General features: G+C 37.6%; 2 protein-coding genes across 5 annotated transcripts in view; one reads left to right on the top strand and one right to left on the bottom strand.

Moving 5' to 3' along the window:
* DTL (denticleless E3 ubiquitin protein ligase homolog) overlaps positions 1 to 11,745 on the bottom strand; it is a 41,801-nt gene extending 30,056 nt beyond the window's left edge. For 2 of the 4 annotated variants that reach the window (XM_031690013.2, XM_031690012.2), the window contains exons 1-5: positions 11,489 to 11,691; positions 2,911 to 3,036; positions 1,879 to 1,977; positions 854 to 915; positions 651 to 771 (exon numbers count right to left, since the gene is read on the bottom strand). In XM_031690013.2, coding sequence (XP_031545873.1) covers positions 651 to 771; positions 854 to 915; positions 1,879 to 1,977; positions 2,911 to 3,036; positions 11,489 to 11,540 — 460 coding nt within the window. In that variant the 5' untranslated portion in view covers positions 11,541 to 11,691. Of the gene's footprint in view, positions 1 to 650; positions 772 to 853; positions 916 to 1,878; positions 1,978 to 2,910; positions 3,037 to 11,368; positions 11,450 to 11,488 lie in introns of those variants that run through there. The other 2 variants (XM_006198749.4, XM_072948498.1) reach the window with 2 other exon arrangements.
* Positions 11,746 to 11,772: 27 nt separating this feature from the next.
* INTS7 (integrator complex subunit 7) overlaps positions 11,773 to 17,831 on the top strand; it is a 74,357-nt gene continuing 68,298 nt past the window's right edge. Inside the window, exon 1 of the mRNA XM_006198745.4 lies at positions 11,773 to 12,089. Coding sequence (XP_006198807.1) covers positions 11,996 to 12,089 — 94 coding nt within the window. The 5' untranslated portion in view covers positions 11,773 to 11,995. The remainder of the gene's footprint in view (positions 12,090 to 17,831) is intronic.

Genomic DNA, 17,831 nt, shown 5'->3' with positions numbered 1-17,831 from the left:
GCTCATTCAGACACTCCTGCTAAGTTTTTCCCTAGTCGCTATGGTACTCTTCTGTATTGTATCACTCTTTAAGTCTTCCTTCTCCTATAATAGTAAAATAAATATAGAAAGATTAATTGTGAGTAAATAATAGTTGAATACATATGAGGGAACTGAGCCATTTAAAGTAACTACATGGTAAATTTTTAAGTAGAGAATCATGTCCAGTTGATCAGGTTTCCCACCCCAGCCTCAAACCCATTTAAATTTTACAAGCAGAGTTAAAGTAACTATTTTACAAGGAGTTAATCAATGTCCAGTACTGGGTTTGACCTCAAATGTCATGCAAAGTTCAACAGAGGTATTGTGGCCATTTGTGAACTTTTACCTTATCTGCAAGATTATAGAAAAAAAATTACTGAAGATGCTTGACTTTCAGGGACAAACTGGAGATAATGTCTATTAGAATGGAAATAAAACCCAACTTAATTTCATTGAGGTTTTCAAATCATGTTAAAAATCTCAAATCATCTACGTAGGTGAAGGAGCAACTCTGACAGGGGAAAGGGTGGAAACAATTGCAGCTTATTACCTCATCATGAAGCCATAAATACTATACAGTGGAACATGAAGGCGGTTAAGGAGAAGAAAGAGGGTAAGCACAAACCTACCTTTCTCAAACTTAGAAAAGGCAACTGACTTGAGACTGCACTGGTGACCTTTGCACGTTCCAATCAGCTCACCAGCTTTTACATCCCAAAATTTGGCTGTTTGATCACCTGCTGCTGTAACCTTTCAAAAATAAGGTATCAGTTTAATAAAGCAACCCTTTACAAGTGTTTACCCAGATCCCAGTAAAATGAAAGTCACTTACAAGCTTAAATTCACCAGGGACCCAGGCTAGGTCAAAGACAGCATTCCAGTGAGCCATCCACTCTAAACAAAGAAAACGGTGAATGTGAAATGTTTAGACTATGTTCTGTGGTAGCCGTTTCAACAACAGTTTGAAAGTCTTGAAAGCTGTAGCAGTCAGCACCCAAAGAGAACTGCGGACTCACACGCATTGCACGTTCCCTTCACTACCACATCACACTACCATTTGCTATGAAATTGCTTTCCATGAGGTGACTAGTAGTATATTCTCTAAAATGGAATCTGTGAAATATTCTCAGTCTTCATCATGCTCTCTGAATGGATTCTAAAGTACTTTAGTTTGATATTCAGAGTGCTGCTCACTTTGGCCATATCTCTCATTTTCTCTCTATTATTCCAACCAAACTAGATCACACTCTATTTCCATATTATATCCTATGCTTTCCTATCTTTGGCCTTTGCTAATGCTTCTCCATCTACATGGAGTGTCCTATTCCATCTCCATTGGTCTAAGTACCACAGTTCAACTCAACTGTCCCATTCTTCATGAAAAATTTTCCTCACTTTCTTTACTACATGAAAGTTTTTAGTGACACCTGTGGCATTTTCTTTGTATTTCTTCTACTTCACTTACAGTCTTTGTTTTATTTTAGTTATTTTAACACTTAACTTACTAGTCCCAATTTAACAGTCAGCGGAACTTTGCCTTATGTATGGAAGATGCTTGGTCAACATAAATACTTCAAAACAATGTTTCCCCCAACCACATTAAGTATAAAAAATTTAACTTTTCAAAGAAGAACTGTTTTTAATCCTAAAATGTATTTTTCTTAATTTTCAGTAAAGACTTTGCTGTAGTTAACAGTTATTGATAGAAAGTCAGTCTCCACCATTTACTTTCAGCCTGGTCCCTAAACAGACTTAATCAGAAGTGAATATCATTGAGGAAGTATTCCAATAATAATTTCCTTGAGGCTTTATGAATTAAAAATCATCTTAAAATAAATATTTTAGACCTCGACTTACCTTTGACGCACTTCTTTCTACCGGTTTGTGATTCTGTGTTATATAACCTAACAAAGCCTTCTTCATTGGCAACTGCTAGTATATGTTCCATATTGGGAGCTAAAATAAGAAATAAAGAATTAAATATATAAAGAGTAATAAAAAAATCTTAAAGCTGAGTTTAAAGCTATATAAACAATATAGATTAATTGAAAGCAACAAAGTAAACAAAGAACCTGTTTAAAAAGAGGTAAGATGGGAGAGGGTATAGCTCAAGCACTAGAGCACATGCAAAGCATGCACGAAGTCCTCTGTTCAATCCCCAGTACCGGCTCCAAAGAATAAAAATAAATAAGTAAACCTAATTACCTTTCCCTGGGAAAAAAAAAAAAAAAGAGGTAAGATGATTTGACCCAAATAGCAACTGCTATGATAGAAAGGTTTTTGAATTAAAAGATTGCTTAAAATTTGCCATAATATGTAATTCAGTAAATGACTCATAAACATCAAAATAATCTTCAAATAGTATCTTATTTAGAGAAGGGTTGAATCAAGGGTGACACTTAGAACAAGAGTGGTATTGACCAATGGCAAATAAAGGCGTATGATACGGGCCACTAGCAGACTGAGTCTATTAATTTTATATTCCCTTTTCACAATCTTTTACTTTTCCTTTCTTCAACTTTTAATAGTGTGGACAAGTATTTCTATTTTGGTTAATATGATCCCCAATGCATTACATAAAGAGGTAGATTCAATCAGATCAAAAGGGGAAGAAGTTTTCATGATGGCTGAACCTTTGCAATGCTTTCCCCATGAAAGTTAAAAAAAAAAGTGGTGCTATAATAGTCTTATGCTTTAGCAGTAGTATATAATTATGCATAGGAGTTAAGAGAAGTCTTTCATAAATCAGGAGAGAACAGTTATTAGAAGAACTCTACCATCTATCTAACTTACTCTTTCTTGAAAGGGAGACACCCCAATATATTTTCACTCTGAAGTGTAGAATAGATCATTTCTGACCAAGCCTAGCTTATGTAGTAATCCTCTTACCGGAGGAGAAGGTGCATCCAAAAGGAGGAACTGGGACTCCTGTTTCTCCATAGGAAGTGTGCTCATCATTATAGTTGCACTGATAACCAGTTAGAAGGGACTGTAGAGGGTAATGTGAAGACCATCCTAAAATAAGATACAACTCTTTATAGAATTCCAACATATCATCACATTTCAGTACTTTTAATAAATGCAAAGGTAAAAATTTATTTTAAAAAATTTTCTGTACTTTAATATAGATCCACACATTATCCGTGGCCCTCTAGAATACAGTTTCAGGTATTTCCCTAAGGGGTCCTAAGAAAAAAATGAAAGCACGCTCAACTTCTGGTGGATATAGTTTTGTGCTTATCATCTTATACGGAGACTCTTGCTAATATATTTAAAACTGCAAGAAACAAGTGGCCTTGGTTATAACTTCTCTTTCGTTTCTGATTTTATTGACTTGGGCCCTCTCCCTTTTTTTCTTAAAGGCTTATCAATTTTGTTTATCTTTTCAAAGCATCAGCTTTTTGTTTCATTGACCTTTTCTATTATTTTTTATTCTTTATTTCATTTATTTCTGCTCTAATCTTTATGATTTCTTTCCTTCTACTAACTTTGGGTTTTATTTGTTTTTTCTCTAATTCCTTTAGGTGTAAGGTTAGATTGTTTGAGATTTTTGTTTCCTGATGTAAGCTTGTATCACTATAAACTTTCCCCTTGGAACTGCCTTTGCTGCATCTCATAGGTTTTGGATCATCCTGTTTCCATTTTCATTTGTCTCTAGGTATTGTTTGATTTCCTCTTTGATTTTTTTCAGTGATCTATTGGTTGTTTAGCAGCATATTGTTTAGCTTCCATGTGTGTGTGTGTTTTTGCAGTTTTTTTCTTGTAGTTGATTTCTAGTTTCATAGTGTTGCAGTCAGAAAAGATACTTGATGTGATTTTAATTTTTAAAAATTTACCAAAGCTCATTCTATGACCTAGCATGTGATCTATCCTAGAGAATGTACCATGTGCACTTGAAAAAAAAAATGTGTATTCTACTGCTTTCAGATGGGATGCTGTACATAATCAAGTAAGTCCATTTGGTCCAATGTGCTATTTAAGACCTATGTTGATGATGATGATTTGTCCATTGATTAAAGTGGGGTGTTAAGGTCCCCGACTACTATTGTGTTACTGTCAATTTCTCCTTTTATGCCTGTCAATATTTACCTTATGCTCCTATGTTGAGTGCATATATATTTATAATTGTTATATCTTCTTCTCGGATTCATCCTTTGATCATTATGTAGTGCCCTTCTTTATCTCTTGTAACAGTCTTTATTTTAAAGTCTATTTTGTCTGATATAAGTATTGCTAGTCCCGCTTTCTTTTGATTTCCATTTGCATGGAATAACTTTTTCCATACCTTCACTTTCAGTCTGTATGTGTCTATAGATCTGAAGTGAGTCTCTTGTAGACAGCATATATACAAGTCTTGGTTTTTGTAGCCATTCAACCACTCTGTGTCTTTTGGTTGGAGTACTTAGTCCCTTTACATTTAAGGTAATTTTTGATATGTATGTTCTCATTGCCATTTTGTTAATTGGTTTGGATTTGCTTTTGTAGGTCTTTTTTCCCCCTCTCTTCTTCTTTTGTTCTCTTCTCTTGTGATTTGATGACTATCTTTATTGTTATGTTTGAATTTCATTTTCTCTATTGTGTGTATATCTATTATAGATTGTTTGGTTTGCAGTTACTACAAGGTTTTTATATAGTAGTCTATATATATACATGATTGTTTTAAATTGATAATCTCTTAATTTCAAATGCATTTTAAAAACCCTGCGTTTGTACTCTCCTCCCCTCATGATTACTGTTTTTGATATCATATTTTAAATCTAACTGTTTTATGTATCCTTTAACTGCTTATTGTGGATAAATTACAACTGACACTACAGAAATACAAAGGATCATAAGAGACTACTGTGAACAAGTATATGCCAATAAAATGGATAACCTAGAAGAAATGGACAAATTCTTAGAAAGGTACAATCTCCCAAGACTGAATCAGGAAGAAACAGAAAATATGAACAAACCGATTACCAGTAATGAAATTGAATCAATAATTTAAAAAACTCTCGACAAACAAAAGTTCAAGACCAGATGGCTTCAAACATGAATTCTATCAAACATTTAGAGAAGAGTTAATCCCTACTCTTCTCAAACTATTCGAAAAAATTGCAGAGGGAGGAACACTTCTGAACTCAAATCTATGAAGTCAACATCACCCTGATAAACCAGACAAAGCTAACACAAAAAAATGAAAATTACAGGCCAATATCATTTAACATAGATGCAAAAATCCTCAACAAAATATTAGCAAAATAAATCCAATAATACATTAAAACGATCATATACCATGATCAAGTGGAATTTATCCCAGGGATGCAAGGATTTTTTTCAATATCTGCAAATCAATCAATACAATACACCACATTAACAAACTGAAGAATAAAAACCATATGATCATCTCAATAGATGTAGAAAAACTTTTTGATAAAATTCAACATCCATTTATAATTAAAAATCCTCCAGATAGTGGGCATACAGGAAAACATACCTCAACATAATAAAGGCCATATATGACAAACTCACAGCTAACATCAGACTCAATGGTGAAAAGCTGAAAGCATTTCCTCTAAGTTCAGGAACAAGACAGGGATACCCACTCTCGCTACTTTTACTCAACATAGTTTTGGAAATTCTAGCCACAGCAATCTAGAAGAAAAACAAATAAGAGGAGTCCAAAGTGGAAAGGAAGAAGTAAAGCCTTTACTGTTTGCAGATGACATGATACACTACATAGAAAACCCTAAAGATGCCACCAGAAGACTACTAGATTTCATCAATGAATTCTGTGAAGTTGCAGGGTACAAAATTAATGTACAGAAATCTGTTGCATTTCTATACATTAACAACAAAGTGTCAAAAAGAGAAATTAAGGAAACTCCATTTATTATCACATCAAAAAAAAAAGACAAAAAAAAAAAACCCCTAGGAATAAATTTATTAAGGAGAGAAAAGACCTGTACTCTGAAACTACAAGACACTGAGGAAAGAAACTGAAGATGACACAAACAGATGTAAAGATATACCATGTTCTTGGATTGGAAGAATCAATATTGTTAAAATGACCACTCTACCCAAAGCAATCTACAGATTCAGTGCAGTCTCTATCAAAATGCCAGTAGTATTTTCACAGAATTAGAAGAAATAATTTTAAAATTCACATGGAAACACAAAAAACCCTGAATAGCCAAAACAATCTTGAAAAAGAAGAACGGAGCTGGAGGAATCAACATTCCCTGACTTCAGACTATACTATAAAGCTACAGTAATCAGTAATCAAAATAGTATGATAGTGGCACAAAAACAAGGCACATAGATCAATGAAACAGGACAGAGAGCTCAGAAATAAACCCATGCACTTATGGTCAATTAATCCACAACAAACAAGGCAAGAATATACAGTGGAGAAAAGACAATCTCTTCAATAAATGGTGCTGGGAAAACAGGACAGCTACATGTAAAAGAATGAAATTAGAACATTCTCTAACACCATATACAAAAATAAATTCAAAAGACCTAAATGTTAGATGGGATACTATAAAACCCCTTGAGGGAAACAAAGGCAGGGCACTCATAGACATAAATCATAGCAATATTTTTTTGATTCATCTCCTAAAGTAGTGGAAATAAAAGCAAAAATAAGCAAACAGGACCTAATTAAACTTAAAAGCTTTTGCACAGCAAAGGATACCATAAACAAAAGAAAAGACCACTCACGGATTGGGAGAAAATATTTGCAAATGATGAGACAGACAAGGGATTAATTTCCAAAATATACAAACAGCTCACACAGCTTAGTATCAAAAAGCCAAATAACCCAATCAAAAAATGGTCAGAAGACCTAAATAGACATTTTTCCAAAGAAGATATACAGATGACCAACAGGCACACGAAGAGATGCTCAACATCGCTCATTATGATATAATTATATATATATATAAAAGAAACATTCATTCTAAATAGTTACTGAGAACCAAATGTTTAGTAAGCATCAGAGGAAACAATGAAGTTACAATCTAGACAGCTGTCTAATTAACAAACTCATATTTTAGGGTACTTTCAATTCTTACTTATCATCAAAAATACCATTTGGAGAAGACATCGTAGCCTCACATAACCTCAGACAAATCTAGTTTGGATGTTCATAGTAATAACCTGGAGGAATACAAAGGAGGCAAAGAAATCCAATCCAAATTTAGTAATTATTCCTGTGGATATTAACTCAAAGCCAGATACCATTGTAAACAAGCCATTAAAGACCACTAAAATAATATGAATACAGTAATTAGCTATGTTGTAGAGTACACAAATATCCATCCACAGAATCAATTTAAAAACAAAAGCCTCTGTTCTGAAGTTATATAAATGTATACTGGTGGTTTTGAAATTTTTAAGAAAGTTTAATGACCGCAACTCACAAATTCAAAAGGACCAAATCTTGAATAATGCAGCGGAGACCTAATTCTTTACAATTAAACAGTGACCACCACCCCCCAACACCCCTCACCCCAACTCTGCCTCACTGCCTGTAGATTATTCTCCAAAGACTAACAAATGGTCTATCATGGCTTAGTAACTGGTCCCTATTTACCCCTCCACTTCTGTGCTCTGGACAACACAGGCTTCAAGGACCAGCCCCATAAACTACTTTTGGATCCTCATTGTCCTAGGCTGTTTCCAATAAGAACTTGCAATGCTTTCCCCTACAACACTCATTTGGAAAAGGCTATTCTTTCCTCAGCATCACACAACTTAAGCCCCTGGGGTTTTTAAATAAGTATGAGAGTTTTCAGAGAATTAATTTCCAGATACTCAACTTCCACATATGCATTTCTAAAACTGACCTGTCTGCAAAGGTCAAAGCTCTCTTTTCCCCCTGTCTTCATCACTACCTTTCCTCCACTTTTCAAAAGAAAGGCATCTCCATTCCCCAATCTTATACCTTGCATTGACCCAAATTATAAAAACTTCTGGGGCCCCAATTAAGAGACAACTGAATAATTCATTTAATAAAAGTATCATAAACACCCAAAATCCATCTCTTTAAAAGACACACTTCCAATAAATTTTTTGATTAGTTACTGATATTAGTGATCCATGTTGTTTTGATCATACTACTAATAATTGTAATAAGTCAACCTAGAAGAAACTTAAAACTTAGAGACTTATGATCACAGAAAATGCCAATTAAAAAAAATTTTTTTTACACAAAGGCATAAGATAGGGTGATAAAAAAATGACTTTTCAAGCTTAAAATCAAATTATATTAGAATAAGTTCTGTGGGAGAAACGAAGTGGACATAAATTCAAAGGGAAAAACAACTATGTAGAATATCTAGCAGTTAAAGACTGTTCATAGTTTTAAAAAGTGATTGATCTATCAAATCACTATAGTATTTATAGTCTATAAAATACATTTTAAAGACTGATGTAGTATTTTTATTTAAAAAGGTCAACATTCATGATATGGCCGGAAATTATATCCTTTGTATTTGTTTAAACTTATGATAAAAACTTTTAGATACCAAACTAAAAATACACAGAGGAGTAATCAGTTTCCATTTTAGAAAGATCACTGGCAGCAATGTGGAGAATAAACTGGAGAGGGAAACTAAGAGGGCATTTGGGGATTTGTTATAGTCCAGACAAGAAGGTATAAGAGAAATAGAATGGTAAGCACAGGACAGATTCAAGATATGGTGAAGAGGCAAAATTGGTGGGGACACAGAGAAGGACGGATTCCTGAGATTGCAAGGGAACTTCTCTGAATGCGTATCTTGAGGAAAATGGAGGAATTCTGATTGACTCTCAGGTTTCTAAGGGGGAAGACCAATTTAAAATAGTGAGACCATTCCCTAATGTAGGTAATATAGCAGGTTTGGGGAAAAAGTGAGTTCGGTTTTGGGTATTTGAGTTTGAGATGCTTATGGTGTTACGGAAATGACAGGCCAGCCAAGAAACAAGCACCACTCGGAGGGTTGGAGTACTCAGATTTATTACGCCGGCGGGCTCAGAGGGGCTTCTGCTCCGAAGCTCTGAGCACCTCCAAGACGTGCACATGAGGTTTTATAGGGTTAATTACAAGTATGGGGCTATTAGCCAATAAGGCTCAAACAACAAAAAGCAAGGAATCAGTACACTGGAGCTTATCAATTCGGAACAGATCACGTTACTGACACTTGTTGAGCTTGGATTTATGAGTTAGCTTGTTAGCCCAGTAAACTGACACTAAACTTCAGATTTACGAGTTAGCCCGGCAGAACTTCTATCAGTAAACCGACACTTATCACACTTAGATTTGTGACTTAGCTCGTTAGCCCAGCTGGGCTTTTCCTTCACAATGGGATTGACCATTTGAGTAAAGATATTCATACATCTCTTATAGGAATGGATGTAAAGTATAGGGAATGGAAGGCTGCAAGTAATAGTGGAAAAAAATCCTTGTTACAGCCATGATCACCCACAGGAGTATGTAGAAATAGAAAAGGAGCCTAGGATTGAACACCCTCCTGGAAGGGGAAAGAAGATGGTCTTATAAAGTTCAGTGCAAGCTATATAACATTGAATAAATTTCAGTACCTAACACATAACAATGTATGAGTATTTGGGGGCTCAGGGTGGGCTGCCCCCAAACATGTCACAACAGCACATTATCTTAAATTGAAGTTGCTTATGAAGCAGCTGATGCAAGAAGGAAACTTTGACCCTCCTGTCTCCCTGAAAAGCAGGAAATAAATCTCTCACGTTAAAGGTGCACTCCTTGCTTCTGGAGGTAGGACAGACACCCTTATTGTCAGACAGGGAATTCAGAGCCAAGAAGTCTATATAAACAAACCTTGTTACTTCTTTTAATTTACTACCTCAAGCCCAAACTGTTTAGATTCTTCACTTATTAAGCACCTCAAACCTAAATATTTTTGTCTTGTCAATTCCTCACAAATTTATTGTTTCTTTATCTTAAAAGTATAAAAGCTGCCTGCTTTGGCCACTTTTTAGATCCCATTTCTATGAGACCTCCATGCACATGAATTAAAATTGGTTTCTTTTTCTCTAGTTAATCTGTTCTGTGTCAATTTTATTATTAGTCCAGCCACAAGAACTCAAGAGGGGTAGAGGAGGAAATCTACCCTTTCACAATAAGCATTTGTGAATCAGAGAGAAAAGGGAAGAAGTAGACAGACAGAATGAAAAATCAGGAGAAAATCTGTCACAAAAATAAAGGCTAAATAGCTTGCTCCAAGTCACATAGATTAAGTGAGGAGTGGAAGTGGAATTAAATCTCAGGAAGTTTAACTCCAAAGACAGACCTCTTAACTACCATGTTATACTGACACTCATGACACAGAGGACAGAAAAGTTACTTGAGCAAGGTGGCAGGAGAGGCAGAAAGAGAGGCATTTAGAGTATAATTTAAAAGACTGTCTAAAAGGTAAGGATGGTATAGTTTTAGATTAGGGGCAGGAAGCTGAGGGACTACTCCCAGTATCCTCAATATCCTTTTCCTAGACCTATACCTTAAATATAAAAAGTTCCTTTCTGACGTTATTTTCTTTCTGTTTTCCACATGGTTTCAAGGGGGAAAGAAGACATAGTCCATCTTTAAATAAAAGGTTTCATTTGTACCCAAGCTTAGTCTGTATAGGAACTCTCTTATCAGAAACTTAAAAAGTTTCAGGTTGATGACACTCAGACATAAGCTCAAAATTCTTATTGCCAATGTTTTAACCTAAGAAATTTCAAGAATTGGAGAGAATAAGTTGGATTTCCACATACTAACAAGGAAATATTTCCAAGTTATACCGTTACAGTGAGAACAAAACATTTTAATCCCAGTTCTATAAACAATACTTATTACCTCTGGCACTGAAAAACATTTGGAATAAAATACTTCAGTCTATTAACAGTGGTCATTTCCGTCGGACGTGCTCATGGGCATTTTTCACTCTATAATTATGAGTTTTTATGCCTATGTATTAATCTGGCTGAAAAAATTTTGACCATGCTAGAAAAGCAGGTGTTCTGTCTTCTCTGCCTGAGTTCCTTAACAGCGGGTCATATTCAGCGGCGTATACAGCAAATAGCAGGGCTCACTAAGGTTCTACCACAAATGAATGGATTAACCAATGAATACGAGTCTTGACTACCTCACAAAGTTGTTGAGAGAATCACACAGACACAAATGCACGCGTTTTCCAGGCTGTGCAAAATAGACACAAGCCGCAATGGAGGCCAGTTAACTCAACATCCCCTCCCTCCGTCAGCCTAAATTACGACTCAAAAAAATCCCGATACGATTAAAAGTATTTCGAGGGCACGAAAGTGCAGCTTTCTTCAGTACGCCTCGCTAACACGAGCTCACTCTGGCTGTGGGAGAACTCGGCGGCTGGGAAACAGAACTGGAGTCGGCACTGGTCCGAGGGGTTGTTCCGGGGGAGGTGAATCCCGCCGGCTACAAGCAGCAGTTAAGGCCGTTACTCACCGTTTCTCGGGACGCCAAACTGGGGCTGGCGGAGCACCGAATTGAAGAGCATCGGGGCCAGAGGAAGAGGCTTAACTGAGGGAAAAGCCGTGGAAATACCTCCAGATTCAGCAGAAATCCTAGCTTTGCGCCCCTCAGAACTCGACAAGCTATTGCCTCCAACTCCCGCCACTGTAAGCCCCGGCCACCAAACTCCCCGCCAAACTGACGTCACGCCCTCTGATTGGCTCCCAACGAGGCGTCCGGGCGCGTCTGAGTCACTTCCCCCTTCGAATCCCCGCCTCCTTTTCTCCCAGCCGCGGGAACCTAGAGTTCAAGAGCTCCCTGAGCGCCTGCGCGGGGGGCCGCAGAGGCGGGGGCGAACGGCGGGGAGGCCAAGGCGCATGCGTAACACGGCTTGACAAAGCGCGGAGGAAAAATCCGCGAGAAGGTGGTGGGAGAAGATGGCGGTGCTGGGGCCGAGTTTGCAATCTTTCTAAATAGGCTAGCTGAGTAACTATTCGGGTCATGGCTTCAAACTCAACTAAGTCTTTTCTGGCAGATGCCGGCTATGGCGAACAGGAGCTGGATGCTAACTCTGCCCTTATGGAATTAGACAAAGGTATTCGAAAGAGCGGGCTGAGCGGGTGAAACGGGTGTGGGGGGAAGTGGCGCCACCAGGCGGTGGTAGCCTCGGGAGAGGCCGAGAAGGCGCATGCGCATGGCTTCCCCGGGCGGGGGCTGGCGCATGTGCTTTCGGTGAGGCCAGGGGTTTTGCCGCTTGGGGCAGTTGCAGGAAAATTGCAACGTTACCGGATTGGCCTTGTACAGCTGAAAAAGTAGAGAGCCCCAGTGATGGTCCCATTTTGACCACTTGAGAGCACAGCCCCCCACTATTTTCCAAGCAGTTTCTAGAAATGCTAAATTGAAGTTGCGAGGTTAATTTTCAGTACGTTCAGTTGAGACCAGGTCTTCACCAAGAATGCTGAGTAATAAATCTTGCACCGACTTTATAGCATTCACTTGCCTGCTGTGACTGTTACCTGCGGGTTACTAGGAGGTTATATACGACCAAGGCTATCCAAAAAGCATAGCCCCTGCTCTTTTCTCTGCATACAGATTCCTCAAGTTGTTTCCTTACGGGGCCGGGATGGGGGGTGGGCGGTGCTTGGTGTAGTAGAAAGAGCTTTGGGCAGACTGAATTAATTCCAGTTCTGCTCATTTTATGCTCATGGACAGGTACCTAATTTCACCTAACCTCGTTTTTTCCCTCTGCACAGCAGGTACAGTACCATTGAGCTGGCAAGATTGTTGTAAATATTAAGCGATATAATGGTATGCAAAAGAAGCCTTTATGTATGCAAAAGAAATAAGCCTTCTTTCTTAGGTATGAATATGGAAGGCAAGGGCAGATATTTGCCAGAATAGAACTCAAGTATTAAAAATGAAATCTTTGTTTCAGTGTACTTAAATGATTTTTATTGAATGGGGGAAACATTTTGTCACTTGTTATACAGTTAATTTTTGATTGACTGTAGCCAATGTGTAATATGTTGAGCACCGGACTAGAGGTCAGAAGGATCTTTCTTTAGGTTCACTTTGAGCTACTTCGTAGTTCCCGGACTTGGACACTATTAACTTTTTGGGAACTCTTGTTTGTTTTTTAACCTGTAAACCCTTGAAGTGGATTGGTCTAGATAAGAGTTTCTTAGGCTTTTTAAAAAAGCTTTTGACTCCTTTTGATCAATATAAAAATGTCACAACACTCCAATAAGATATTTCTTTGGTTGAGCCACAGTATCTTTAGTGCATCCCCATCAGCCAAGAAAATTGATGCTTTGCTTTCTCTTACCAAAACTATAGGGCTTTTCCCCTCTGAAATACAAAATCTTAACAGTAAATGTGTTTTTAAGCATTGCATAATCTTTTCCTCCCCATTCTGATAATGCCTGTCTTATTCCTCAGTGACAGTTGCAGGTCTGGATATCTAATATTCCTACTGATTCTAAAGACATTTTCTACCACTCTGGCCCAGGTGGGCTCATCCCATAATGACAGTAAAACAGTCATGTAGAATAGAATCAGGATAGGGGTCTGAAGAAATAAGAAATCTACATTTGTGTAATTTCTAAAAATTTTCAGTTGTGGTTAAAAAAATATATATATATATATATAATGTAATTTTTTTCTTAAAAGTTGAAATAGTTCAGATTTGTAAGAAATGGGTGGTTGTTGAGTGTTTAACTGTAAACCATGTGTCTGTCCTAGATACCAAGTAAATGATCATGTTCAATCGTCCCAGCAATGCCCTGAATATTTTACAGATAGAATTTGATCCGGGGTTACTTGAATCCATGGATGCCCCATGGATATGGAAGGAGGACTGTAGTGAAGAGGGAATTGTAACAGTCCAAGAAAATCAGAGGCTTAGGCCAGGGTGTTTACATTGAAGCTGTATGAAGTGCTGAGATTCTGCATTTGTTTTGAAAGTAGAGCCAGTAAGATTAACTAATGAATTGGTCGAGAATGTGCGATTCAGGAAAAACTTAGAGGCTTTTGCTCTGAGCTACTGCAAGTATGTATTACCATTTATTGAGTGAATGAAAATCATATCACTTTGGGACTGTGAAATTTAAGATGTCTCTGAGACATCCAAATGGAGATGTTCAGCAGGCAGTTAGGTATACAGATGAGACAGCTGAACTCCATTATAAAGAAATATCTGTAGCACTAGTGTCCTAAGAAATACACTTGGGAAATGCTGCCATTTATAACCTGTTGCACTTGGTTCTGAGCATTTTAAGGAAGCATGGCTGTAAGCTACTTGTTTCTAATCTCCCAAGGAATAAATGGATGCTCTGTTAAAGCTGACTCCAGCTATTTAGGATATAGTTAGTTCCACAGAGAAATAATCGTTTGTGTGATAGCCATTCATTCACTGACAAATACTTGCTGATCACCTTCATTGTGTTAGGCATTATACTCAGATTTGGGGCTATATTAGTGAACAAAACAGCTTCAAAAAGCTCACACTCTAACAGGAGGAGACAGACAGGGCTAGATCAAATATGGCCTTGTTAGGACAAGAAGTTTGAATTTTATGCAAAGTGCATTGGGAAGACATTGAAAGCTTTTGAGGAGAAGACAGACATGGAATGGTTTACATTTTTTAAAATAACTTTAGCTACTATATAAAGGTCTTTCTGTTGTCCTTTTTTTTTAAGTTTTAAATTGATAACCCTGCTGACTGAGCTGTGAAGACAGAGCATATACAGAGTTAAGTGTCAATCAAGTACAATTTACATTTATCTGACACATTTCATCATATGGATAATCATTTCTATAATATAGGCATTACAAAGGACATATCTCACCTAAGTTACTCTAATTAGTGTAACTTTTTCACTAACGTGACTTCTGCATTGTCAGTCTAAAGATTATTAATTAGGCCAGCTGATGGGAAGTTGCCCCAATGATTTAGGAAAACTTATGCAAGATCTCCTTCACCGTGGTGAAAGGAAGAGTCTCCCTTAAGTGACATCACTTAGCTTGTCTGTTTTCTGTAAGGCTGACCTTGGGAAGGGTGAGATGAAAGAGCAATGGGGAAGAGAGTGGCTCCCTTTCTTGCTCCTGGGCCATGGGAAGGGAGGAAATGTAGGGGGTGGAGTTGCTACTTCAGGTGTTGATCAACTTAATGCTGCATGGAAAACTTGATGGCCTGTTAAATGAAAAACTTAATTATGAAATAAGAAATTGATGTAAATCAAGACAACTATCTGTTCTCCCTTATTTTCCCCTTAGATGCCATCACCTCACTAATGTTCCAAAACACCTGAGTTCTCAGAGTGTAGAAAAGGCCACAGATTGCTTTTACACTATCCATATTGTCACAGGTATAGTTGGTGTTATCATAAACAAATACGAGGACTTGGAATTACCTCCATATCCGCTACTAAAGAGAGAGGTCTCTGCAGCCAAGTTTGTAACAGGTGACTAATTCCATGCCATAAGTGATTCAGAAGTACACAGGTGACCCACAGTCAGTCAGTCAAATCTTTCTCTGAAGAATCTGTGCTTCCAGACCAAACTCAGTCTCCTAGTGTGAGAAGTGGACATGTAAGGTCATGTAGATATGAGGCTGTGGTGTGACTCTTAACAACTCAAAGCCACATAAAAACTGGCATTATAAAGGACTGATGCTTAAAGCCTAGTTGATAATCCCTTGACGGACCATTAACTGATCCAAAAATCCAAGGCCCTTCTTCAGTTCTTCCTGAAATTCATAGATTCACTTTTATGTATGGCTAAGAGCTACTGTCTTGTAACTTAAAAGTGAGTTTTTAAATATTCCTAAGAATTGGTATTCATAAAATTAATTCATGATTCTAAATCAGTGTTCTTTGTGCATACTGCACAATGTTGCATCCATTCCCACCATGTATGTTTACAATTTCTGAGATTTGGGGGAAGGATGCTTTATTTTTAGTGCATCATCAGTTGAATTGACTATCAGTTGTTTCTAGGTTTTTTTTAGAATATAATTTACTGAGATGTTACCATTAGCAGTTTATTAAGCTGTGGGTTGTGAGGTTACCTTGGTATAATGTTTGGTGCCTACTTGTGCTTGTAGTTCTCCCCTCCCCTATTTTTAATGAATAGACTTTAAGATGTTAAGATGTTATGGTTACATTGTGAATCATCCTCACCCCTTAACTAAAGCAAATGTATACCACGAATTCTAAAATGTCCTTACATAGTAATGTGTGTTAGCAATGTTCTTTAAAGTGGATATTAATCATGTTCACAGTCTTTTAGCATCCTTTGAACATTCTTCCTATACTTGAAGAATGGCCCACATCACAAGCCATGTGTCACCAAGGTGGACGTAAAACCTCAACTTTCTTTCTTTCCCTTGCAAGAGCACACCATGTGAACTAGGCTTTGCCAATCAGACAAACCTCCTCCAGGCTCTGTGATTCAGGAAGGCAGAGTTGAAGGGTACACTCGGTGTTCCCTGCCCTGACAGCAGGAGTGTCTGCAGTGTTCATAGTGCACAGTGGCAGCAGCAAACGGCTGCAACATTCCTAGATGACAAGACAGCTACTTCTAGCATCTGCTGCTTCCCAGCAACGATCATTTTCCTCATCTAATCAGTTTGGCAGTATGGAGTCAGGTGTTCTTAGGAGTTTAGCCTTAAAACTGTTCATTATTTTAGTAAATACTCAGCAAAAACTCATTTTCTGCCCAATCAGCCCGAATTAGCTTCTGCTGCTTGCAGCGAAGAACTCTGCCTGATAGATGCTACCTAGAAAAGTATGCTATTTTGAAAACTTGATTAATGTATCACAAGTCTCAAGTTTACCATAATTTATATTATCTTCAGTTCCTTGAAATTTCATCCCTCAGAGTTATACCAATCTGAAATTACAGTAAAATATCTGTTCTTTAATCTTAACCACTGTCCTCTAGTGCCTGCTAGACATGTATGTTAGTGTAATAGTTAGGACCAGATTGCCAGGATTTGAATGCTCTCTCTGCCATCTGTTAGCTATTGTTTCTTAGGCAAATTGCTTACCTATTCTTTGCCTGTGTCCTCATATTTAAAATGCGGACAATAATGATACCTAACTTCTCTGCTTATAGTGAGAGTTTAATACATGTAAAATGCTTATTAGGGTGACTGGCACAGAATAAGCACTTGGTGTGCACCGTCATCATGATTAACTGCTATTTTAAACATTCTTTATTTTCATTCAGACCTCAGTATACTCACCTCACTGCTTCCTTTCCTATCAGTCCCTTCTGGTTTTTACTTCTTTATGCAGCTTAGATTTTATGGTCTCTCATTTCAGTAACTTCATTAAGATTCTTACCAGTTCTTTAAATTCTCATGCAAGGCTCTATTCTAGTCCTGTGTGCCCAGCGGCAGCCAAAAATTGCTGGAGAAGGTCATGCAGCAGGATCCATGGCTATTATCAGAAATAGTACAAACCCAAACTGGCCTTCGACACAGATCTGTAATACTACAGTGTTTCCTTGGTCAGGATTCTCCCACCTTCAGTGGCATTTCGGATCTTTACATTTTTCCCCCCAAAGCCAAAAATCTTGGGTTTTATGTGAAATCTTATTTCATTTTAAATATTTGACAGTGGATTCAAAACCTTTAAAAACATCGGATCATAAAATCATCCTGAAGGCCAGATTCAGCAGCCTACCTTCAACTCCAGTATAGGCAGGCCAGACAAATAAGATACAAATGGCAAAAGATAGCTTGAGGATCTACTTACCTACCCTCTCAGAGCAGCTAAGCAGGTGCCCGGGCCCCTGCCCCGGAGATTTGGTAGTTTGGAGAGGAGCCCTAGCA

The sequence above is a fragment of the Vicugna pacos genome, chromosome 23 (genome assembly GCF_048564905.1).
Source record: "Vicugna pacos chromosome 23, VicPac4, whole genome shotgun sequence".
Lineage (NCBI taxonomy): Eukaryota > Metazoa > Chordata > Mammalia > Artiodactyla > Camelidae > Vicugna > Vicugna pacos.
This window is presented reverse-complemented; position numbering and strand designations above follow the sequence as displayed.